General features: G+C 44.5%; 1 protein-coding gene across 2 annotated transcripts in view; it reads left to right on the plus strand.

Annotated features, from left to right (window-relative positions):
- Window positions 1-26,041, plus strand: part of KSR1 (kinase suppressor of ras 1) — a 117,099-nt gene that overhangs the window by 74,065 nt on the left and 16,993 nt on the right. The window contains exons 3-15 of one of the 2 annotated variants that reach the window (XM_073315658.2): window positions 2,627-2,774; window positions 6,182-6,653; window positions 8,764-8,768; window positions 12,463-12,523; window positions 13,549-13,632; window positions 14,379-14,440; window positions 14,535-14,641; window positions 16,636-16,804; window positions 19,346-19,387; window positions 21,358-21,412; window positions 22,998-23,046; window positions 24,303-24,682; window positions 25,601-25,697. In XM_073315658.2, the coding sequence (XP_073171759.1) occupies window positions 2,627-2,774; window positions 6,182-6,653; window positions 8,764-8,768; window positions 12,463-12,523; window positions 13,549-13,632; window positions 14,379-14,440; window positions 14,535-14,641; window positions 16,636-16,804; window positions 19,346-19,387; window positions 21,358-21,412; window positions 22,998-23,046; window positions 24,303-24,682; window positions 25,601-25,697 (1,731 nt within the window). Of the gene's footprint in view, window positions 1-2,626; window positions 2,775-6,181; window positions 6,654-8,763; window positions 8,769-12,462; window positions 12,524-13,548; window positions 13,633-14,378; window positions 14,441-14,534; window positions 14,642-16,635; window positions 16,805-19,345; window positions 19,388-21,357; window positions 21,413-22,997; window positions 23,047-24,302; window positions 24,683-25,600; window positions 25,698-26,041 lie in introns of those variants that run through there. The other variant, XM_073315657.2, reaches the window with a different exon arrangement.

Consider the following 26,041-nt stretch of genomic DNA (forward strand, 5'->3'; position numbering starts at 1 on the left):
TCCTCTCCTCTTCTTCTCTTCTCCCGCAGTTCTTGTGATTCCCTAAGCTTTGAACCCATTGTCGGACGGAAGACTGCCCCACGGCATGTCATGGTTTCATTTAGATGAAAAATCCACATCCCGGGGAGAGTTAGCTATGCTCACCTAAGTCCCAGTGTAGAGCGTGCTAGGTCGATGGAAGAATGCCTCTCAGAGAGGTGAGTTACCTATGCCAATGGGAGAACCCCTCTTCTCAGCGTAGGAACTGTCTACACTGAAGTGGTGCAGCTTGTGGCATTTTTAAGGGTAGATAATAATAATTTTACGATATATTTGTGTGCACTGGTGGCATCTGTAGTGTCTGGCTACAAATCCCCCAAGCGCATACATTCTCATTGTTTGTTTTTTTGCTTACGGTCTTGGTGCCTCCTACTTTCCATCTGACCAAAAATCATTCGAGAAAACCAGCTCTTTTTATTCTGTACTGTGCCTTTAAATTGCCAGACATTGGCTTGAGGCAGCTGCAGTTTTGCATTCTGCTCAGACCCAGCATGTTACAGAAGAATGTCACTGTGTTTTTCTTAGAGACCTTACTTTTGTCCTTTCTTGATTCATTAGTTTCCCTTTAATCTAATGTAAATATGATTTTAAACTGGAAGTACAGAATGGCTCTGTGTCTTGGGGGTAGGGCGCGAAGAGAATTTAACACAAACCTTGGATGTTTGGGTCTCAGTTTGCAGTCCTGCCAACCCCAGGCATTGAGAAATCATCCATCAGGCATATGATGAGACTGCATTTAAAAAAAATAATCTTTAAAAAACTTTATACATTTCTGGTTCTTACACCGTTTTTGGCTTAGTTTTTGAGCCTTTAGGACTCATGTTTTCAAGCTATTTTCCTCACAAATGAGGGTGTGAAACTTTTTTTTTCTTTTCTTTTTTCTTTAAATCAAAGTTGTAATTGTCCTGTAATCCTGTGGCTCCAGGAACTGCGAGGCCTTTAAGAAAAAGAACGACATGTCGCAAGACTTGTGGTAAAATCATGAGGGTTGGTAACCGTGATTGTTGTGAGCAAAAGTTTCAGGGGAATTCTTGTATATCTCAGCCCGTTATCCCATAACCTGTACTCCTTATTATCCTTCTATTGTTTGTAAGCAGGGCCGTCCGTAGGATTTATGGGACCCTACGCGGTATTATTAAACTGGCGCCCCTATGCTCGATGGTAGTGCGGGCTCGTAGCTTGTAGTTTGGTTCTCCACTTGTAAGGTAACTCCCTTCTCTTCACGTGTCAGTATATCTGTGCCTGTGTCTGTAATTTTCACTCCATGCATCTGAAGAAGTGGGGGCTTTTAAATCTTAAAAATCTATGCAAGGATTTTTTTAGAGATGTGACTTTATCATCTTCAGCAGCACACTAATGAAATATTTTTAAAGCAAATTTTAAAGTAAGGTCCTGTTGTAGATTAACATGTTCTGAGTAAATATTACAGTAATGCACAACTGTTTTTGTCAGTGAATTCAGAAACTGACAGTATATATCTGGGGTTGGCAAATGCCCATTAAATGGCTTCTTTACCACTTGAATGGCTCTTTAACAGCTTCAGTGTTGTGCTAATAGGTCTGGCAGGCTGGAAGGCTTTTTCACTTTTAAGTTACTAGATCCCCTCTGGAGGAAGACTCACCAGGCTGCAGCAGCTAGCTGCGGAAGCCTGCAGGAAGGGTTAGAACAGGGATCCGAAGAGGCAGGAGGGTGGACACTAAGACTCAGGAGTGCCCCAAATTTTAGGGTGCCCTACACGGCCGAGTATGCTGCATATGTCCAAGGACGGCCCTGTTTGTAAGTCCTGTGCTGGAAACCGAGGGGTGTTGTAAAAACAGAACTTGACTTATGTTCAGGAAATACCAAATCACTTCAAGCTTCCTAGCGTGCTATATCTTTTGTGTCTACCTCTTTTGAGCCTTTTCCCATATTTTTTTGGCTTCAGTGGGTTGTTCTGTGTGTAAAGTGCGGCACAAATATGTTCCTTGGAAAGATTGTGGCTAGGGCTAGTTGAAAATTATCCACTGGAGCTTATTTTGAAAAGGAAAAACTGGAGTTTTGTCGTGTGTGTGTGTGTGTGTGTGTGTGTGTGTGATGTTTGCTTTCCTCTATTTTTTGCCGATTTTTTTTCATCAGAAAACTTCCAGCTGCAAACTTTTTTCCCCCTCCTTTTTCACTTTCCACGCTTTTGGGTTTTTTTTGACTGAAAAATGAAACTTCCTCTGAAAATTTTTGACAATGATTTGTTTGTTCGTTAAATTTTTCCACAGCGGGGGAAACCTGCTTTCCGAATAGCTCTAATTCTGGCACAACAAGCCTTCGTTACTAACGGGAGAGTGAGTGTAACAGGCTGATGATGCACCATACATCTGCCTACTCACAGCTTAGCGAGAGAGGCTTTCAGACAAGCTTGGGGGAGCAGCTGTTAGGCATGGTTGACTGAAGTATGCTGTGCAGTCATGACTGACCCAGGGATCCTTGAGAGAGAGTCACAGCTGAAATGAGTGAATCATGAGTCAGATCCTAGACAACAAGGTGGCAGCTCTACCGGAAATGCTCCGAAACAAATAAAGAATGGTCATTTTTTCTCTTCCTCTTTTCTCTGCAGAGAATCCCAGAGGAGCTAACCCTAGATGTCTTACTGGATATGAATGAGTCCAAGGTGAAAGAAACCATGAAGAAATGTGGGGCCAGTGATGAGGAGTGTTCCAGACTCAATGGGGCTCTCACCTGCTTAAGGAAGGTGACTGAATCAGGTATCGTTTTCCTTGCTGTTTGATGGGATTAGTGGCTAATTAGACAGTCATCCCCCCCAACTCCATCTTGCTTCACTTTTGCTTAGTCTAAAAATCTTCTGGCAGAATAAGCCCAAGAGATTCTCCAGCAACATTTAAGGGCCAAGTTTGCCCTTGGATGCACATGGGGTTCATGTGATTGAAATTATCAAGAGCTGCGTACCCATCGGAGGACAGGAAATGGCTCTCGAAGTGCATTCGGTTCTGGAAAGGACTCTATAAATGGCCCCTTCTAACTCAGTAGACCTACTCAGAGTCCAGTTTGCTGACTGTGCTAAAAAATTGACTGACTTCTGTTTAAAACTGTAGTGACAACGCACTGCTTTGGCATTTGGAGCTGGAGTAGGGTGATCAGATGTCCTGATATTATGGGCTTTGCTTATAGATATGGCCCTACCAAATTCACAGTTCCTTGTTGGTCACTTTCCCGGTCATAGGATTTAAAAAATCATAAATGTCATGATTTCAGCTATTTGAATCTGAAATTTCACAGTGTTGTAATTGTAGGGTCCTGACCCAACGGGAGGTGTGTGTGGGGGGGGTGTGTGTGTGCAAGGTTATTGTAGGGGAGGGTTGCGATACTGCTACCCTTACTTCTGTGCTGCTGCTGGCGGGCTGGGTGCCCAGTCAACAGCCGCTGCTCTCTGGCTGCCCAGCTCTGAAGTCAGTGCAGAAGTAAGGGTGGCTATACCATGACCCCTCCCCTCCCAATAACCTTGTGACCCCCTGCAGCTCTGTTTTGGGTCAGAACCCCCAATCTGAGAAACACTGGTCTCCCCGGTGAAATCTGTCTAGTACAGGGGTAAAAGCACACAAAAGTCCAGATTTCACGGTGGGAGACCAGATGTCATGGTCCATGATGCGTTTTTCATGGACGTGAATTTGGTAGGGCCCTACTTATATATGCAACTATAGCCCCCCACACCCCCCCAAAAAAAAGTATCCCGATTTTTCATACTTGCTGTCTCGTCACCCTAAGCTATCTCACTCATTAACAACAGAATCATTAGCAGAGTTGCAATTACAGATCTGTATTGCTGATGGTGCAATAGCCAGAAAAAAACCTAACATGTCTTTTAGATTGTAAGAGGGGTGGAGGGGGGAATGTGAAATAAGCATCTTTCCGCAAACTGATTGGATCTGGTTTCAAGTCACTCAGAGCTAGTGAAAAGAACAGGAGGACTTGTGGCACCTTAGAGACTAACCAATTTATTTGAGCATAAGCTTTTGTGAGCTACAGCTGGTGAACTCTTTTTTTTTTTTTTTTTTTTTTTTTTTCAAAGCCCCTTCCTAGAAAAGTGCTGCTCTTAAAGGCACAGGATGCCGTAGGTTTATGGAAACCTGGGAGTGTTACTTGCAGCAAACCATCCTTATCTGCGTCAGATCTTTCTTTGTAGCAGTTACTGCTCTGTCATTGGAAGGTGTCATTTCCTGTTGGTAATCTGACAGTTCGTACCTCCTGGCAAACCTAAGGACCTGCAAACTGAAAAGTTAGCAAAGAACTTGACTTCGTTTCGTTTTCTTTTCTTTTTTTTTCCCTCCTTCTAATCTTTCCATCTTTAGTTGTCAAGTATTTTCCATCCATACAGTGGCAAACCAGCCATCGCCTCTAGCTCAGGACACGTGTTGCTATTTCCTGTAAGCAATGGCATCTGACCCAAAGTTCTAATTATTATGTTACCATTTGGTATGAGATGTAGCTGTTAAAGCAGAAGACAAAGAGCCGGGACTCTTCATTTCTGTTCCCAGTTCTTCCACTGACTGGCTAGTGTTACTTAAGCCAAGATGCATAATGTCTTTGGCCCCGATCCATCCATCATTAACGGGGGAGGGATAGCTCAGTGGTTTGAGCATTGGCCTGCTAAACCCAGGGTTGCGAGTTCAATCCTTCAGGGGGCCATTTAGGGATCTGGGGGAAAAATTGGGAATTGGCCTGTTGGACTAGATGATCTCCTGAGGTCCCTTCCAACCTGATATTCTATGATTCTAAGTCATTAAAGTTCAGCACATGCTTAAGGTGTGTGAGTTGTTGTCCCGTTGACTTCAGTGGGATGTCTCACGTGCGTAAAGTTAAGCCTGTGCGTAAGTGTTTAGATGGATGCAGGTCTTATCCAATGTTCCTTCTAATTTTTGACAGGCCGTGTGCACAAAAAATTTCTTTGGTGCAAACGATTGTGCTTCTGTACAAATTTTTGTGTGCGTGGTGTTCCACCGTGTGTGCGAGGTTTAGGATCTGTGTGTGTGCGCACACAGCTTAGAGGGAACATGGTCTTATCCATCAAATGAGGCTGTGAGTGGTGAATGCTTGCCTGCCTCATAAGGGTGTGCTTGAATTTAATGGAGGTCTTTGGATGTGAGGCATTAGGGAAGGGAGCGCTACTCCTTCCAGGATCATACTGCAGGGGAAGCTGGACCGGTTCACTTCCCCCACCCAGCATAAGCCAGCAGGTTATGTAACACTGATGAAATGAAAGTACTAGATTGTGTCTAAATGCTGGAATTTGAGGATGAGTGCTACCTCTGTGACAGAGGCAGCTGTGTCTTGATACTCCAGGGTGTCTGGTGTGGGGTAAGCTATAGGCAGTGGCTAAGCGCTGGTGATGTATGGGGACAAGTGAGAGGCGGAGAAGTTTTGAATACAATTTTTGTGGTTTGCAACTTTTTTTTTTTCCAGCCATAGATGGGGGTGGGAAGTTGTATTCTTGATGGACTCACCCTATTAATACACATTTCTGTCTCTCTCTTGTCATAAGGCCAGCTTTATCAAGGCATGTAAAGATGCAGATAGGTGCCTAGTGAATGTTACAGAAGTTGCCTAAGTGAATTAATCTTTCCATGTTTAGGTTGTCAAGTATTTTCCGATGAAGTGAGCTGTAGTTCACGAAAGCTTATGCTCAAATAGATTTGTTAGTCTCTAAGGTGTCACAAGTCCTCCTTTTCTTTTTAAGTGAATTAGGTGTCTAATCGCCATAGACTTTCAATGCGAGTTGGACACCTAACTGACTTACCTCCCACGAACAGTCTCTGGCAGTTAGGAACCTAAGGCAGGTAAGCACTTCTTTAAATCCCACCAGGCACCTCTCTGCATCTCGGGTTCCTAAATACCTTTATACATCTAGCCCCAAGCCAGTCATGCACCCTATCGGAGGAAGGAGGTTTATTTCGGTTTTGAAGCTCATGGCTACAATTGGGAAAAGGGAACGGTTTCTGTTGCAGTCATTTGAAGGAAATTTTAGCTGGTGGTTTAAGACTCTGAGGAGTTGAAACAATGGCCTGGCCAGATGCCAAGGGAAAAACCTCCTGTTGTCCTTAAGCCGCACTGTGCTGGTTTTCTGTCCATTGCTAACACTGATATTGTCGGTGAACAGGTGGGGAGTTAAAAGAAGATCTGTTGTGGAATCCTTCTGATGCGCGCCAAGAGAGCAGCTCTGCACCCCCTGCAGAACCCTCCTGTCTGCCAGGACCCACGTGGACTCATGGCATACTGCATCTTTCAAAGGGCAACAGCCAGCAGGTGCGCTCTGTTTCCGTGTCTGCTCTACCTTCTTCCGATTCTCTTGCCTCGAGCCAAGGACCATCTAGCTATTCAGACCACTTCCTGGAACCGTTAGCCTTCCCCACCCACAGTGGTCGAGTAGTATTTAGGACTCCTCACACCATCACCATCACACCGCCGACGACACCTCAGTTAAAGAGGCGGCACAAATTGAAACCTCCACGGACTCCGCCTCCGCCTTGCCGGAAGGTCTTTCAGCTGCTACCAAACTTTCCAACGCTCACAAGAAGCAAGTCCCATGAATCACAGCTGGGCAACAGGATAGATGAAGTTCCTCCTCTAAAGTAAGCACTGGAGTTTCCATCCTCCTTCTTCTGGGGGGGAGGGGTGGAAGGGTGGGGGCTGTGTTTTACACATGGGGCTCTTCCTTTCTTTCTTTGGCTGCATGTATCATTCCAATTCCCATATCTCCGATCCCAGTGTAACCAGGAAGTCTTGTCTTGGAGGTTACCCAGACCTGTTATAAAGTGAAAAAGATCATATGTTCTAAAGAAGTCTCGCTGATGAAATTGACATATGCTTGATACAAACGCTGTGCAACTCTTACACTAGTAAGAAAAGGAGTACGAGCGGCACCTTCGAGACTAACCAATTTATTTGAGCATAAGCTTTCGTGAGCTACAGCTCACTTCATCGGATGCTCACGAAAGCTTATGCTCAAATAAATTAGTTAGTCTCGAAGGTGCCACGAGTACTCCTTTTCTTTTTGCGAATACAGACTAACACGGCTGCTACTCTGAAACCCGTCTTACACTAATGCTCTCCATCCTGTGCACGAGGTTAACAGTACAGTAGGCCCAACCCACAACACCGTGTACTGCTGTCTCATCCGCTCTCAAACTAAGCTGGGTTGGATCAACATCAGTTCTGGTGTGGATCCAGATTTTGCATAAGGTGATGTTTGGTTGTGGTGCAGAATCCATATTGATGGATGCCTTAGTACAACGTTAATTGGCTTTTGTAGCTATAATGTCTTTCAGATCACACGTGATATAGGGGTTTGGATTACTTGCTGTTACTGAGGATATCAACACTTTTTTTTTTTTTTTTTTTTTTTTTTAATGCAAGAACATTTCTGCCAAATTCCATATACAGCAACTATGTACACAGTTTAGCTGGCTATTGTGTCTTCCACTCCTTGTCCGAAATTGTGTTTTAAGTGTTGCTGTGGCTTTTAAACAGCTGCATCTCAGTGATACACAAAACTATATACAGATCTTCTTCTTTTTTTTTTTAAATCCGTTTAGGACTTTTGATATGCTTTGTAGATATTTTGGGATGAAAGGTGTTCTGTTAATGCAGCATTTGCTTATTTATGCAAATGAGCATGAAACAACCGTCCCACAAAGTCTGAACGCCCCCCTGAGTTTTGGGGACGCTTGGATCAGGAACCAAACTTTGCAGCTGGCACCAAACCAGTACCACTTAGCTAAACCCTCCATCCCTTTGAAGGAGTTCAGAGCTGAGACCTATTGTCCAGCTGGGACCTGGCTTTACTGAAGGCTTTTACGAAGGAGTTGGCTATGAGCTGCTATAGAGGTCAGTAAGGAAGTTGCATCCTCTTATATAAAGGGAGGGAAGGAAAGTTAGCTTTGTTAGTTATGGTTACTGGTGCATATGAAAGAGTTCAGTACAAAACCATGTGTGACCATGTGATAAACTCTGCGTAGCTTTTATATGCAAGTGCAAATGAAGTGTGTATTGACCCCCACACACTGTTGGGGCCTCTAACGACAACAAGTATGCAGGTTGATTTTTGTTTGTTTAGCAATGGGTGAGAGGTATTTCCTTGAATTGAAAAGATCTGTAGCCAGCTACAGCTTTGCTTTAAATCTAGCCGTGAAATCCTGGTCTCATTGAAGTAAATGATAAAACTATTGACTTCAGGGGAGCCCAAAGTCTGTTTGGAGGCCAACGTAGCACTTCATTGTTGCGGAGACTGTAATGGACCAAAAAGGCCGCCTTCATCCTCCATATGCCTTTGTACAGCTCCGTGCACTCTGGTTTTGGCATGGAATGCATAAATGATAGAATTTACAGCTGGGATTTTCAACAGAGCCTCAGGGATTTAGGCATCAAAATCATATAGGTGCCTAGCTCCATTAAGCTCCTTTGACAATCCCCGTCTATGACTAACATCCACGTATGCATAGTATGTATGTGTAAGGGGATCTTGCACTCTGTCCAGTGAATTTTATCATTCACGCGCAAAGAGAATGTGCAAAATATTGTGTACGCCGGTGCAAAGATGCCTGTGCCAAAAACAGAGGCCATGTTTTGAAAATAGAGTCTTAAAGGTTGTAATAAAGACCTTTGCATTTAAGGGAGGAGTTTAGATCGTCTGTCACGTGATTACTTGTGTTGAAAATGGTTTTCTTTCTTTTTGTCTTCCAGGTTTGGTAAGAAGCAGATTTTGGGGGGGCAGTCTTCACATCCTTGCCTGTGGGGGAAAGAACGTCTTGTCTTTGTGTCTCCAGTATGGTCCTCTTTTTATGCTACCTTTTTGGAAGGCCTCGGTGTAGAGCGGTTAACATCAGCAGGCGTTTTGCTTGCATGAGAGCTGCAGGCGCAGTCCTTATTCGTTAACATGAGCTCTTCAGATGACTAGAGCAACAGAAAGAAATGCTGATACTGTAGGGTTTGGACCAGCGTTGAAGGTGTTCTGTTTTTAAATTTCCCCTGTCGTTCCAGACTCCTGGTGTCAACGTCTGTTGGTATTTAAAAGCTCTAATTTCATAATTGTCTATTCAGCATCCGCACGTACCCTTGCCAGATCCTTCTACTTAGTGTAATATTTCTTAAATTTCATGTAGCCTTGGCTTGAGGGATCATGCAATGCCTGTATTTGCAACATGGGGCTTTCTGAGTAAGTAGCCAATTTAATCCTCACTTAAGGCTCAGCTGTGCAAAGTGCAGAGCACTCTGGCTCGGAACCAGCAAAGCACTTGGGCCTATGCTTAGCTTTAAGCATACGAATAGTCCCATTGGAGTCCATAGCTTAAAATTGAGCATGTGGTGAGGTGCTTTTCGGCATCAGGACGAGCGCTCGGCAGCTTGCAGGATCAAGCTGCAGGCCTTTATCAGGGTACTTACTGTCCCAACCCGCTGTTCAGTTCAGCGACATGCTGTGGCATGACAGCAGTGGTCGGACCATACAGGTCTGTTTCATGAACCACTACCTTCGTCATGAAGCTAACCTAGAAAACCACTTGTCCTTTAAAACTCTTTAGTCTTCCTGTAAAAAATAAAATAAAACTAAGGAGATTTTCATGTGCAGTATATGGCCTGGTAAGCATTTAAAAAGCATGGCTGGTTTAAAACACAGTCCTAGCAGTCACTTTCCCAAAAAGAAATGAACCTGAAATGATTGGAAATGTAAACATCCCCCTCGTGGAGAACTCCTATAGAAACCAGTAGAGTTCTGTAGCTATTTTGATAGGATTGTGTAGAGATTACTTTACTTTAGAACCTATTGAATGGAACAGAAAATGAGTTGTTGGTTTTTTGTTTTGTTTTTTTAGGTCTTTTTAGCTATTCTGTTTAAAGGTCCTCACTCTCTATTAACTTGTGTAGGATTAAAAAAAAAAAAACCCATAGAAAGATCACTTTCTCTTACATTCAGTAAGAATTTTCTTTGAGTTTATATGTCCTAACCAAAGTTCCGAGCCTTTAGTTCAAAAACACTAGGCTTTGGTTGACCATCTCATTACGTCTGTTGTATGCAAGCTGTCATTTGTCCACCAGGGGCACCCGCTTGTAGGCTCCCAGCCATCACCTCTCTTGGACGGAGACCCTCCTCTTTCCCTCCTGACTGGGTTGTTTTCCATGCTGCCCAATTCCCTGCCTATGCTGTGTTATTCCCAGCAAGCCAGACTGCCTAAACAGGCCAGCATCTGCATTTTGCTCTCTCTCCAGAGACTATAAACAGCGTAATTGCCCCCAGTTGCAAGCTACCACACAGCTCTCTAAACAAGAACCTTTATTCTTAAGGTGAAAGCATTACAGAGAACACGAAAACCAATACAAGAACCACCTCACATGCTAATGAGTTTACCAGAAATCATCCCGAACTCCAGCTAGGGCTCTGGTAGAAATCAGTGCTTCAGTCCCCACCAAGGGGTTTTCTGTGGTTACAAGTTCATACCAGCTTTAGCTCAGAACAGGCATCCCCATGCACAGGTCACTTTCCTTTGTGCAGCCTGGCTCTTTGGTCTACAGATTCCAGGGATAGGTAATCAGTAGACAGTGGTCCCTTCCTCAGGGCATAGCTTCAAAAGACTGGGTTTTTGCAGAACCTGGAGAGTGGGGGGAGGAATTTGCATTCACCTCCCCGTAGCTGTTTCCCAGGAAATCCACTTCACATGTATTGTCCCAAACGACCATTCTTATCTGCTACTTTGTTCAGTGCAGTCCTTTGATCAACCAGGCCCACAATTATTTAATACAGTGGACTCCAAAGATACTTGCACTTAATTCAGTGTGGGTTTTCAAGGCTATCGCAGGAAATAATTGCCATATCAGTCACGCAAGCTGCTGCTGCTTTTTATAAAATTGTTGACATCAGTCAAGCATTGTCTGTGATGTTGGAGAATGTAGGTGCCTTGGACTGTCGACACAGCCCGCAGCAAGCCTCCCAGCCTGGAACAATAGACGTGGGCTAGTACTCTTAACGACAGTTGTGGCTGGAGCTTGGGCTGTATATTTTTAGAACGCTAGCACTAGTGTGAGCCCTGCAACCCAAATCTCTGGACCCAGGCTTATGGCTGCCAGCTGTGTTAGACGTACAGTGGAACATTTCAGTGAGGCCTTAATTAAAAAAAGGATCTGGTGCCACCTAGGGACCACATGAGAAACTGATGCTAGTGGGAACTGTGCTCACAGACCTGGGCCTGTCCGTGTTGTATGACTATATAGTGTCGGGTTTTCCAGTATGTTAATATTTAACATATAGCCTTATTTGGAGGCAGCATTGCCTACTAGATAGAGTGCTGGACTGGGACTTCGGGAGACCTGGCGGCTTTTCCCAGCTCTGCCACTGGCCAACTGAGTGACCTTGGGCAAGGCACTTCACCTCTGTGCCTCAGTGTCCCGAACTGCAGAATGGGGATAATGATTCCAACCTCCTCTGTAAAGTTCTTAGTGATCTATTGATGAAAAGCCTATATAAGAGCTCGGTATTAGTCTTAGTTAAACCATTATTTGGTGGTCCCCTTCCAGATCAAAGCTGTCCTCCTAAGCAGGCATTTGAAGTTAATTGAAAATTGAGAACCTGCAGGGTTTTTTTTCCCCCTTCAAAATCTGTTTTAAAGTAACATTTTCTTGATAATATGGGGCTAGAATTGTGTAAGCTTTACTGCTGTTGGAGTCTCAGTAAGGCTGCTCATGTGAGTAAGTGCTCCTCAGCATGAGTAAGCATTGCCCAAAATCTAGCAATTAGTATTGAAAGGGACAGGAAGTCCTTTCAGCCTCATGTCTGACTTGCCTTAACATTTCCCACCAGCCTGTTGCTTAAACAGTCTGCCACTGATCCAAATGTTTGTTAGCAGTGTCTGATGTGGCCTCCTTTAGGGGATGCTGCATTTGCAGGCTGGGTGGACTTTTCCCATCTCTAACCATGATCCTGAAATAATAGTTAATAAATGAATAGGGAAAAACAAATCTATAAATCCACATGCCCTTATTAAATGGAGAGCGAGGAACCAGCCACAGCTTATGCTGGGTCCATACCATGAAGAGAGCAACTCCTGTGGCTCTGTAGCAACCAGTGAACTATTCCCATGTGTGCTACCATAATGAGTGACCCTGGGGCGTAAGGCCAAGGGCATTAGGTTCTCGACTCCAGTTAAATTTCAGTGGGTGTTGGGTGCCTGACCCAGGTGCAGGGGAAGGAGCGCTAGAGGCATGTTACCGATCTCTTTTGGAAACACACGTGTATTTGGGCTCCCTTGGTGCGATTTGCTGGCTGTTGTTCCCTTAGAAATGAGATTTTCATGTGCAAATTTCACTTCAGATTTCTAAAATGGTCACAAACTGTGGGCATTAACTTTTTATTTATTTATTTATTTATTTTAAATCTAATTTGTTCCCCATCAGATTTCCCCCAGGGATCCCCTCAGATGGTACGAAGAGACATTGGCATATCCGTAACACACAGGTAAACACCAACACAAAATACAGCAGGAGCCGCAAAGGAAATGAAATGGATGTTGCTGTAATCAGAATCATCACATTTTAGTGCAGTGTATAGCTGACTGCTCTGAGACAGAATTTTAAGGTGCCTTGGGTGCCTCCTTTGGGAAGTTTAGCCTTGACTTTGCATTTCCTGGATTGCTATTTGCTCTAACTCTAATGTCCTTAAAAGGCATTACACATTAGAACTATTGATGGGTCTCTGCAACCTTCCCTTCCCTCTTACAAAGTTGTTCATTTGGGATCCTGCTAATGTCTTGCTTATTTCTATTGCCGTGGTGCTGGAGAGCCCCTGCCATGAACCATGACCCAGTTGTGCACGGGGCTGCACAAACAGAACAAAGATAGTTCCTGTCCCAGAGAGCTTGCAGACCAAAAGGAAGGTCTTGGTCTTAAAATGGGAGGAGCACATTAGCCCCTCCCCTACTTTCCTCCTCCCCTGCCGTGCTCCCTCCAAAAAAACCCCAACAACTAACCAAGAGGGAGTATGTTTAGCAGTAACTATTGTCCCAAACAGTAATACAGGTTTTATGTATGTTTGCTCTGCTGTCCTGCTAGAAAGGAAAAAAAGTTAATCATAACTTAGGCTACAATTCCAGTTTGCAAAACTGCACTGAAAAATGGTAAAAATCTCCTTCTGGGAATTGAACACCAGCGTGTGTGTGTGTGCATACTGGTTCTTCCTGACAAACAAGCCCTGTACGCTCACCTGTGAGTTGCTGTAGGCTGAAATTGACCCCAGTATAGATGGCCAGCACAAAACCTATGGTTGTCCTCTGCACAAAGGTCACTTTCATTCCTTGAGCAGGTGCTGGCTTCCTTAAATACCTTTTTATTAAAAAAATAAAATAGCCACTTCCATCAGTGTGTTTTCCCTTTTATAAGAGGCCACACTGTAAACTGGCTGTAGTTAAACAGTGGTGTTTCAGGTAATGTTTGGTTTTCTGTTTAACTGGCCCCAATATAATCACTTTTCCCCCTTCTGCTCAGATTCTCTACAAAATCTTGGTTATCTCAGATGTGCCACGTGTGTCAGAAAAGCATGATGTTTGGTGTGAAGTGTAAGCACTGCAGGTGAGCACCGAATCCTGGTCCCTTACTGAAGAATGTTTTGTGTCATTCGATTTATTATTGATCTCTGAGACGTATTTGTTTTGCTTCTTAGTTTAAGTTACAACTTCAGGCCCTGCATTGGGGTCCATCAACATAGAGTGGTGGAGGGAGAGGAAACATGACACACTGACTAGAGAGGTGACTTGGGAGACCCAGGCACCACTCCATGCTCTGCCACAGGCTTCCTGTGTGACCTTGGTCAAGTCACTTAATCTCTCCCTGCCTCAGTTCCCCATCTGTAAAGTGAGGCTAATAGCACTGTCCTACCTCACACGGGTTTTGTAGGATAAGTGCATTTAAAAAATGTCATGTGTTCAGATCCTACAGCAATGGGGCCATATAAATACCTCATATAGCTAGGCTACATCTGGGTGCAGACCCTGGCACACAATCAGACCACAGGGAAGCACTGAGGCCCTGCTAGTTTGCAGAACTTCCTTTGAAATCCGCATGCAATGTGCCAGGGGAGGCCTGGACTGGATCGTCTGTAACGAATTAAGAAAAGGAGTACTTGTGGCACCTTAGAGACTAACCAATTTATTAGAGCATAAGCTTTCGTGAGCTACAGCTCACTTCCTCAGATGCATATCGTGGAAACTGCAGCAGGCTTTATATATACTTATATATATATATATATATATATATAATTATATATACTATATAATTAGTTGCTATCTAACGAGTGTGTGTGTGTCTCTCTCTCACAGATTAAAGTGTCATAACAAATGTACTAAAGAGGCCCCTGCTTGCAGAATATCTTTCCTTCCCAGTAAGTTTGCTGTGAGTTTCAGCATTTTATCTTTCATCACTGATGTGATCGCAATGAGAATCAGTCTGAATAAACTTTCTCCCTCCCCTTTCAGTAGCAAAAATAAGAAGGACGGAGTCTGTCCCTTCTGATATTAATAACCCTGTGGACAGACCTGCAGAGCCGCAGTTTGGAACCCTTCCAAAAGCACTAACGAAAAAGGTACTTGGTGAAACAAAGCTTATGATGTGTCTCCGCAATTGAACTGTGAGCCCGTCTGGGGAAGATGCAGCACCATCATTTAGCGCAGTGACAGCTGCATAATTTTTTCGCACGTTTTGTTTCTGCCTCTCTGTGCAGAGAGTCTTGGTTTCAACGTGTGACATGTTCCACTTGTGAAATGTGGCTTCTGAGCCGCTCCAGCCCTCTGCTGCAGGGGGGGGTTGAAATCTAGAACCAAAGCAATCGAGTGGAAAAGAGCACGGGTCACACATTTTCAGTCACAGTGGTGGTTTGATGGGAAACTGGGTTTTGATCAAGAAAAATGGTTGTGAAAAAAGGCTGTTTCCTGCAGAAAATTGATATTTTTGTTGAAACGGTGAATGCTCAGAAACCAAGAAGTTCCCAATTTTCAACCAAAACCTGAAATATTTTGGTTCCAAATAGCATCTCCCGTGAATTGTCATTTGAATGTCTTATGCTTCTCCTTTCATCCATGGGCCGGGCTGTCTGGCCAGACTGCCTCTCCTTTGACGGGCCGTGGCCAGGGGCTCCTATGACTCACCACTGCCCCTAACCAAGAGGGGTAAAAAGTGACCCATTCTGGGAGTTGTAGTCTGGCCAGAGAGCCCAGCCCATAGAAGAGAATGGGAACCTCAAATACCCGGATTATAACTCCGATGAGGCACTGAGATGCCATTTTGTATTCAAATATTTAAGTTGTTGTTTTTCTGAAAAGTCAATTTTCCAAGGAATAAAAACCTTTTCCCACCCCCACCCCCCCAATCCAGTTCTAAGGGAAAACCTGTATTAGCCCAGGCTGTCTGTCTCCCTCCCAGTGCAGGGTTGTTTCCTACAGTGGATTTCAGAGGGTTCCCAGTTTGTGGGTTGTGACCCGTGGAGGATTGGGAGTAGGTGCCAGAGTCTTGACAACCCTGCCCTTTCCATGGTGCTAAATGGGGGCAGGGTCCCAGCAAGACCCCCATGAAATGGGAGGGAGGGGGTAGTGTGGAAATTGAGAACTACTGGTTTGAAGGCTCAAGCGATGAGTGTTTCCACCTCTGGGCAGGGAAATGACAAATGAGCTGGTGAACGTTACCTTGCCGTTTGCCCAATGCCTTAGTGTGACTGCTGCATTTGTCATTCACAGTTGAAACCGAGAGGGAGGCAACCTACAAACAAAACTGCACAGCACGGTTGAGAAACTGACTTAGCAAATGTGCGAACAATGGAAATGTGTGAAGAGGGTAGAGGATGTTTTGAAGTGGGATGGGTTGCATGGCATAAAAGAACAGTGGTTCCATGGGGGAAGGGGGTGACTTGTATGTAGATGTATTTATTGCTTTGTTTTGTCCCCCAACCAGAAGCAAAACAAAGATGCTCCAAAAATCCCGAGGCCCTAACTTTCAGTAGTGTTGAGCATCCACAGACTCCAATGGGATGTGCAGGTGCTCAGTAGCTGTTAAGAATCCATCCCCCACAAACTTCCCTGTCCGTTACCTAATAACAGGGTCTTGCTGTGTCTAGGTGATAGTTTTCAACTAGATTAGACTGCAAGTAACAAGTTCCTCCCGTTCACCTGAAGAGTTTGGTGGCCCTGCTCCCCTTTTTTCTTTTTCACTCTCTGTATAAAGAACCCCACACTCTTAATTTTGTCTGTGATTCCCCAGAACACCATTGAGTGTCCGATCCTGCTTCGACTGAAGTCATTGGGAGTTCTTCCGCTGACTTGAGTGGGAGCAGCACTAAGGTCTTACGCTGAGATTTCAAAGCTGCTTAGGGGCTTTGGGTGCCACATTCCCATTCATGCTGAGACCATCTGCTGGCCTTTTCCAGCCTCCTGCCCGTAAGGATCTCATGGGAAGAGCCTACTTCCTTGCTGTTTGCACACAGCAACAGTGATTGGCTGATCTGCTTTGGGGGGAGTTGGTGACCCATCAATAAGCGTCGCCCTTTCCTCAGCAAAAATCACTCAGTGGCTTTTGTTGCTTTTGCAGGATCACCCACCAGCAATAAACCATCTAGACTCCAGCAGTAACCCATCTTCTACAACCTCTTCCACGCCATCTTCTCCAGCACCTTTCCAATCTTCCAATCCTCCCAGCGCAACGCCTCCCCCAAATCCCTCCCCCATGGGCCAGCGGGACTGTCGGTTTCACTTTCCAGGTAACTGATTTGTTTCAGGAGAACTGTGGATGGTCAGACTTCCCAACTTCCTGGGCAATGCTCTGGAGGCCAAGGGCATGGCCTAGGTAATATCATAACCCAGCAAGGACATGTGTGCACAGCCCTGCCTGTGCAGAATAGCACCACTTCTACTGCCTGGGGCGATCTTGGCTAGGATACAGGCCTGTGTCAAGCCGGCTTTTGCAGTGTGCTTGTTCCCATTTTGGAGTCCCTAACTCATGCTCCTAGGTATCAACCAGAACCTGGCCTGTTTTACAAAGTGCTTCCAGGTCCTGCAGGGGCTCTGTAAATGGAGGGGGATTTCTGTCATTGTTGGTCTTTGCATTGGGATGGAGGGTGGGCACTCATCAGCTAATTGCGACCAGGCAGAGAACCAACTGCAGAGTAAAATAGCTTTTGGCTCAGTGATTTAGGGGGAAGACGGGAAATAGACTGCCATGCGGAAGACCCTCAGTACTTTGCATTCTTGACTTATGCGTTTAGTTTCTAGATGATATAAGATACGGGCAACACTTCCCATGATGATCTGCAGCCATTTGATCCAGAGTAAGGGTCCTACTCCCCCATAAGCAGGCTGTTTCCCTACCTAGCAGGCATGCATGTTCGATGCCGAGTTCCACTGGGGGAGCAGGATCTACTCCCCTCTCCTCCCTCGCACAGGAGGTTCAGGCCCCACAGCCTGGCATAACTTCTAAGGTCGGTGAAGACCCTGGGCCTTCGCATGGCCATTCTGCTGTACCTCAGGAGCTGTGCTGCCATTGGCCGACTCCCCCTCACATCTGTTCAGCAGCAGCTGCACAGGACAGTCAGTGGAAATGCTGCCTCCAGCAGTGTTCACACCTGATCTGGTTTCTAATCAGAAGCATGCTTTGCTTCCATGGACTTCTAAGAGCAGTTGCTCCCCAGGTGTCCTCCCTTCTCCCCAAGAACTCACGTAAAGAAACTCCCCTATGGCCTGCTGGTGGGAGAGGGCTCCATGGGTTCCTGGGGGACTGACATATGTGCAAAGGTGTCACTCCCTCCACAATGCCCATCTATAACCAGACAGTCTGGTGTCCCCTCCACTGATGTGAAACAGAGGGAAAGAATTGGTATCTGCACTTGAGCTCCATTTGTCCTGCTGCAACCAGGAGGCAGGTAAAATCTCTAGGCAGCTTTGGGGAGGGGGCAGAAAGCTTTGACTGTGAGATCAAAGAAGGGGAAAAGCTACCCTGACTTACACATCTTGTGCCTCTCTGCCTTGTTTCATGCTGTCTGAAATGTGTATGGTTTTAAAAGTTGTTGAAAGTAAAAACTACCTACTCTGGAACAAAGTTCACTGAGAGAAGTTTACATGTCTTCAGTGGTCTTATCTTTCCAAATTCCCCTCTTTTGAAAGAGCATATGAAAATTCAGTTACTTTCTCCTCGGTTTGTTTATTCTTTGCACATTGGGGGGTGTGTGTGTGTGTATGTGAATGACCTGAAATCATGAGCAACTTGATTAATGTAGTGAAGAGTGGAAATGAAAACCAGGAAAAAATTGTGCTTTGTATAAACACTGTTGGTCATCCATGTTGTTCATTATGAGTGCCCGCCTGTGAGGATTTTTGAAATGGCCGAGTCAGACATCTGTGGTGGGAAGTGTTCGCACTATGAGTGCGTTACAAAACACACTCTGCAATGAGTAGCATGAGGTCAGGGGGACTTCTTGCCTGACTAAGTAATACAGACAAGAGCCAGGGTTGCATAGTCAGCACATTTCTTTGCTGGGGTCAAATTTCATTCCTTTGGCCTGGAAATCTTACTTGGTGCTATTTAAAATAGCCGTGTTGTTTTTACCCTAGAGATAGCTGCATTTTTCTGTCAAGTCTTTGATCCATCACTGGAAGTTGCTGTTTTTAAATGCAAAATCTGTTGTGATAGCCAAGACATCAAATGGAGAAGAAGCAGGATTTGATTACACAAAACAGAAACCTACCTGCTAATTCATTAGAATAAAATTAGCAAAAAGAAATGTGAATGGGCCAGATCCTCAGCTGGTGTAAGTTGGCAGAGCTCCACTGAAAACAAGGGAAGGGCAATAGCAGACAGCCATAAGAACACAAGTCACTTCATCTCGGTTTCCCCATCTGTAAAATGGGGATAATGACACATCCTCCTTCTGTAAAGTGCTTTGAGGCGTACTGATGACAAGCGCTATAGAAGGTTTAGTATTCTCATTCGTGTGCCAATATACACCACCTGAGGGCCTAACCATTGTTCTTAGTCTCCCCATCTGGCCACATTCACTATCCGTAACTCCGCTTTCACCTGATTTGATTTAATCTGTCATCCTGTTCAGTCTTTCAAACATGCATGTGCTGAAATCCATCCACTGATCTGGCTGGTAATTAATCTACTAATCTGTTGCTCAAACAATGAGTTGGGACTAATTCACTGAATGCGTATGGGGCATTTGCTGATGCTATCTCTTGACACACTTAACTTGTTTTTTTATTATTTCCTGCTGATTTTTGCTGTCCTTTTTTTATATATAAAGCTGCCTACTACATTCAGCATAGACAACAGTTTATCTTCCCAGGTGAGTTCATTGCTTTAAATCTGCTAACCAGCTTGTGCCATTTCTGTCCAAATTAAACTATTTTTAAATCTTCTGCTTTTTTTGAATGCTCCTGCTTTTCCAAAAAAAAGCTTTCTCGTGTCAACATAAACAATAACACTAAGCCATTCTTTCCTAATGTGTGTGTTTCTTCTTTACATTTTAACGTGACATGGATGACTTGTTTAGCTGTAACAGAGGAGAGTCCCATCGCAAAAGTCTATGTACCACATTGATGTTCCTTTGAAAAATCTTATCCCTATTTTCCGAGGGCCACATCCTCAGCTGGTGTAAACGGATGCATCTGAGGATCTGGACCACAGGGATTTAAGAAAGATTTAGTTGGTTCAGGTCAGACACTTTCATAGCTATTGGTGTGGAGCTGATTTTAAGGTTTGTTCATCTAGAAGATGCAATAGTTGTTCTACTGCTACCATCAATAGAACCCATTTAAAAATTCACCCTGTTCCTTTCGGAGTCTTGTTTGGATTTTTGTTTTTCAAAATAGGACCTTCGTTAGGGGATGTATTTTTGCAGGGTCTGCCCGTGCGTGCAGTAGGTTAGGTGTGGGGTGTGTGGGTGTAGTAGACTGAAGGAGGAAGTGCAGCAGTGACTGTGAGTGAAAGTTCCCAAACCCCCAGTTCCCAACCTGTTGGGCACTAGAGTGGGCCCTTCCCTGAAGTTCATAGAATCCTAGAACTAGAGGGTTAGAAGGGACCATCTAATCTAACCCCCTACCAAGGTGCAAGATTTTAGACATAACAGGTCTTGTTCCTTAGCGTGTGTCTGTCACACCCTGTGATTGCAGCTTGTGTAGACATACCTGAACTCGCTTTAATTAGCTAGCTTGGGTGATGGAGCAGTGATGGAGCATACTTTAGTGTGGGTTAGCTGCCAGAGTGATTATGCAGGGTTCTTAGAATCATAGAATATCAGGGTTGGAAGGGACCTCAGGAGGTCATCTAGTCCAACCCCCTGCTCAAAGCAGGACCAATCCCAATTTTTGCCCCGATCCATAAATGGCCCCCTCAAGGATTGAACTCTCAACCCTGGGTTCAGCAGGCCAATGCTCAAACCACTGTTCTGAGTTGGCCTGTACTACCCGCACGCCCACAGCTTCGCTGCTCCATTACCTGAGCTGGCTAGATAAAAGGTAGCCTTGGATCTGTCCATACGAGCTGCACTCACACCCAGTGATGGCAGTGTAGCCGCACTCTGGAGTCCACCTCTGTGAAGTGGCTAATAACGATGGTACCTGCCTGTCTCGCAGAGGTGTCTGTAAACCACTTAGAAGGCCTTGAATGAAAGGCAAAATATTTTTGACTGAAGAATAAGATACTAATCTAATCAATAGTTACAGCCTCCTGTTTCTACAACTGGTGCTCTTCACAGGAGTTCTTTTGAAATCCAGTTTAAATTCAGATTATCGGTGAGAGGCAGGCTTCCTGAAAGAGACAGGCTTGGGTAACAGCTTGTGGGGTTGCTATAGAAAATGGGTGACCTAAGCCAAGCGGACACTGGGTGGTGCTGACGAGCCATATGGGTAAAGCAGTCAATTGTATATTTCATCATGAGCATCATTAGAAACCCTATGCAATTGGGTCCCTGAAGCTGGCTCCAATTCTGCAAGCAGATGCACAAGTGCTCAACTTTAAGCCCATGACTAGTATTATTGACTGCTTAAAGCAAAGCACATCCAGGTAAATTTTTTTTTCAGGATTAAGTTAGCAGATGAGTTGAATACTTCACAAAATGTTGTTATAGGTGGTAATTGAACAAGTAAATCAGATTCAGTCAACGTGAATGTCCATAATTTAGCACTATGCTGGTTGTTCATTGTTTACTTAATATACCTGCCTGTGTATTTCCTGTATGAGAAATAAATCCACAGTAGTATATGGTAGGGATTAAGCATGAAATACGTGTATTACATTTTATTTTATTTTTTTTAGAAATTCCCAGCCCCCCACAAGTAATACAGCCACCTGAAACAGCTGAAGACACTAAGTAAGCATTATGTTTCTTTATCCTTTTTGTTCATTTCATAGCTAACTGAAAAGGTAACACTTTTGTTGAATGGTTAGAGAAGAGGGGCTAGTAGGCAGGACTTCTGGGTTTCATTCTGAATTCTGCAATGGATTCATTGTGCAACTTTGGGGAAAGCACTGATCCATTTTATAAACTTGGTAAAGAGAGGTTATGATGCTTACTCCATCACTCCATGGATGAAAGGCTCCCTGAATGTGCAAAGTTCTTTGTTTTTAATCATTCGAAATGGTCAGAAAATGTGAGGAGAGGTTGCCCACAGAAAACTTTTTTAAAAAATCAGTTTTTCATCAAAATTTTCCACAGAAAATTTACGGTTTACTGAAAAATGTTGGCCAAAATCTAAACTATTTGTGGCTGAAATATTTCTTTACAGGCATTTGGGGTTTTTTGTTTTGTTTTTTTGTTGACTGCAACAAAAAAATGGTTAATTGAAAAAACAACTTTCTATCAAACAGTTTCAACATATCTTTGGCCAGTCTTGCCTTATCTTACCTTAAGGCTGTCTCCCTGGGCCACTTCCTCCCACCCATGCTCTCGCCAAAGTCTTACAGTTTTTTGCCTCACAAAAGATGATGATTGAACCATCAGCTCAGGTTTTTGTCCCTCCAGTAGAAGGTTTCTGCAGCGCCCTTCTCCAGGGGCTCTCAGGGTAGATCTCTCTCTCCCTCCCTGCCCTCTCAGGTGCCTTCTGAGATGCCTGGGGTCAACCTCTAGCTGAAACACGCTCTGCAGGTGTGGCTGGGTGGGGGTCTCCTCCTGAGCTCAGAGTTGCTCCTTCCCCTTCCGTTCCAGTGTGGGTTTTATATACCCCATCCCAGCTAATTAAATTGAAAGGTTAACAAACTGGTGACTCCTGGGAAGTGGGGTGAGCTGGTTGTGGTGACTGCTGCTGGCTTCAGTGTACCTTTTTGGGTGCCCCAGGGGAGATCAGATAAGTCCAGTCAAACGGACGTTGCAGGGTTTTAGGATTTACAGAGCATGGTACGTCCGGCTCTAAGCATGCTTTGGGATCTGGATTGTAGAGATCACAGCCTTTGGGCGGATCACTGTTCATCGTCTTTGGGAGTTAATAACACGATAGCCAATACTCCATATTGCTCTGTCATCGTAGGTGCATCTGCACTAAGAACTTTAGGTTGCCTGGTATAGCAATAGCCAGTAATGGTGCCACTGTATTGCTGCTAAACTGTTGACCATGTCATGAAAACCTATTCAAACCCTACCTGCCCTCAGTTATCACTGCAGCTACTACTTGTCCAGATGTTCCCTTGCTGGCTGTTGCTGTAGCAACAGGCCCTTCTCCTTCTAGTATAGACAAGGTCTTAGTGGTGGTTCAGTTGCACGTCGGAAGTAGTCTTCTGAAGTTCCCTGCCTGCTAACTGGAGAATAGAGCGCCCTCCTCTGATGTGGTATGTTAGGAGATACGCTTTGGTTCTCTTCTCAATTCTGTTGGTGGCGCTGAAAATCTAAGCAGCAGCCCAGCTTCCTAGCCTGAGTCCATATGCCATCATATTTTCATTGTAAACCCATTTTCTCTTGATAGTGCTGATGAACAGCTGGACACAGAGGGGGTTGAAGAGCCTGATGCAGAGGTATGCTTGTGAGTGAAATGGACCACCTCTCTCTTTGTCCACTCTCCTACGCCGTCACAAAGGCTGTATTACAAGCTAAATAGCAGGGCAGTGGTCTTCAGGAGATGACTGCTGAAATCAGCATGGCTTTCCTGTGTAATGAAATAGAGGTCCGTGCTACAAAATATCTCCTTTAATAACCCACTGTTCATGCTACAACTGGGTTAGGATGCAAACACGTTGGTATTTTTATTTGGCTACATCTAACTTGCCTGCCTGTTAACTATTCCCTTTCCAATTGTACTAAGGAGCTCTTTTGTTGTTCGCTCACTTCTCAATAAATTGGCAGGACTATTTGGTGCCAGTACCAGGGTTGTAGTGTTCATCTACAAAAAGCCTTTGATTGCAATGATCGTTGGAGGTGCATTTGGAGTTGTTGTGTTCTTTTGTTGTTTAATTTTTTAAAAACATTTTTATAAAACAACTCTTTTAAATCTGCATGTCATATCTATGCAGTTAAAATCTGAGACTTCCAATAAACAGTCCGATTAGCTCATGGCTCCAATCCAGCAAAGCACATGCTTAACTTTTAAGCAAGTGAGTAGTCCCATAGACTTCACTGGGATGGCTGCTCTACTTAAACACGTGCTTAAGTGCTTTGCTGGATCAGGAAGTAAAAGTGGATTGCTGTAGGGCTGGGCGAACCAGTTTTGTTACAGGCTTTAATCCAGTGACCATTGTCTTGAATGAGAGTCCTGCAATTGGGCTTTAGATCTGGCCCAAAATGAGAATCTCGCTTCCAACTCAAATGGAACATGGTCTTGAAGTTTGAAGAAGCTTTTGGTTCCCCTTTTTGAAAATCAACTTTACATTTTCATTTGCGGAATTTGGGTCAAATCCTGAAAAGTGCTGAGCACCTACAAGTCCTGCAAAAGTCCATGTCTAGTTTCAAGTGCTCAGCACCACATGGGATCGAGCCCTCTAGCTCCAGCCAGAAGTGCTGAGATACCATGAGAGAGGTTCTTCTTGCAGCCTTCCCAGCTGCACTTTACAGCCTTGGGAGGTTAAGATCAGCTTCTAGATTTCTGGGTACTTAGCCAGATCAAACCCACAAGATGAACCCTTTGAGGTTATCCCATCATTAATTATCTTTGGAGTTTGTTGGCTGGAGGAATACAAATATAGAGTGTGCTACGAGGTCAGTTACCAACTACCAGGTGGGACTCCAGTGTAACTGTTGTTCTCCCCACCCACCCCGTTTTCTGATTTGCAAACAGGTCGAAGAGCAAGAAACAAATAAATCGGAACCGGAGGATGATGAGGACGAGTTAGATGACTTGCCCAGCAAGCGGCCACACTGGAAAGGGGTGATCTCTCGCAAGGCCAGCCAGACCAGCGTTTACCTGCAGGAGTGGGATATTCCCTTTGAACAGATTGAGCTGGGGGAACCCATTGGCCAAGGGCGATGGGGGAAGGTTTACAGGGGGAAATGGCACGGAGAGGTGGCAATCAGGCTGTTGGAGATCGATGGGAACAATCAGGACCATCTCAAGCTCTTTAAGAAGGAGGTGATGAATTACAGGCAGACCCGACATGAGAACGTGGTGCTCTTCATGGGGGCGTGCATGCACCCCCCTCATTTAGCCATTATTACCAGGTGAGGACATAGAATTTCACCACAGCACTGCTATGATTTTCACAGGGCTCTTATTGCGAATCAGAAAGCAGATGTAATGTGTAAGGCTCTGGGTTGGGAGCAATGGAGACAAATGTCACCTCTCCACAGGCAGGTAAAGCAAGAGCAGTAGTAGCATATGGTTCCAGCACCCTGCCCTGCCAAAGCGACTCCTCCCATGTGTGGGAAGGACTGGCGGTTGTCCAAGCTTGATGCTTAGTCACTCTTTGACGTCTCTGCTGACCGAAAGGTCTAGAGTGCAAAGTACTATTTAAAGCAGGTCAGGCTACCACAGTCTGGCCTCTTGTGTTTGGAAAAAAAGCGTGTAATTTATTTTTTCTCCCATCTAGGGAGCACATTCTTGAAAGCAGAAGTGTTCTAAGAGTCAGTGCGTGGACCTGATCTGTTTACAAAATGCTATCATATGAGCTGTCCTTTTCGTTCCGCTTCTAACCAAACTTAAGAAAGACTCTTGGCAAAGCAAGAAACAGAAAAAAGTAGTAGTTACCTTTCTCTTCCTCTCATAGTTTTTAGCAATTTGTGTATAGTACATGCTTAGTTTATGCCTGGTTTTCATTTACACTGCTCCAGAAGTTGCAAAGAGGCCTGAAAGTGGCAGTGCCTTGAAGTGGGCATTTACACTCAAAATAGTGTAAAGGGGCCTATTGTAAATGAGAATCAGGCCCATTTACATTTCTTAGACACTCTCTTTTGTGGGGGAGGGTCCTGTGTTATAAAACCCTGCCATCAACATCCTATGAAACTGACAGATCGAGCACTTTCAAGTCTAGATATGTATTTTTCCCCAAGGGAAAGAAGTGTGAATGTTTAGGAACTTGCATTTTTCACCACATTGTCTCTTCTTTTTTCCCCCCCGTCCTCCTCCCCTTTTCTTTGTAGCTTTTGCAAAGGAAGGACGCTTCACTCATTTGTAAGGGATCCCAAGGTATCTTTGGATATTAACAAAACCAGGCAGATAGCTCAAGAAATCCTTAAGGTAAGAGAACACTAGGTGAATGGAAGAGGTTGTTGGTTTCAGAATTAAAACTTTCTGGTGGCTTTTGAGCTGGGCATCATATTTGCAGTGACATTCCAAATCCTGTAGAAGTCAGGAAGCTAAAACCCTGGATCAGGTTTGTCCAGAACTTCACTGGTGCCTGCAAATCATTTGAGTAAAGCTTGTGGCTGATTGCTCTGCCTTAGGCCTTGTCTACATTTAGAGTTTGCCTTGATTTCAGCCACCAGCATAGCTTCATCAATGCAAGCTGCTATTTGACAATGGGGGCAGATACTCAGCTAATGTAAATGGTCATAGCTCCATTGAAGCTCATGGCCATCAAT

This window comes from Lepidochelys kempii, chromosome 17, assembly GCF_965140285.1.
Source record: "Lepidochelys kempii isolate rLepKem1 chromosome 17, rLepKem1.hap1, whole genome shotgun sequence".
NCBI classification, from domain to species: Eukaryota; Metazoa; Chordata; order Testudines; family Cheloniidae; genus Lepidochelys; species Lepidochelys kempii.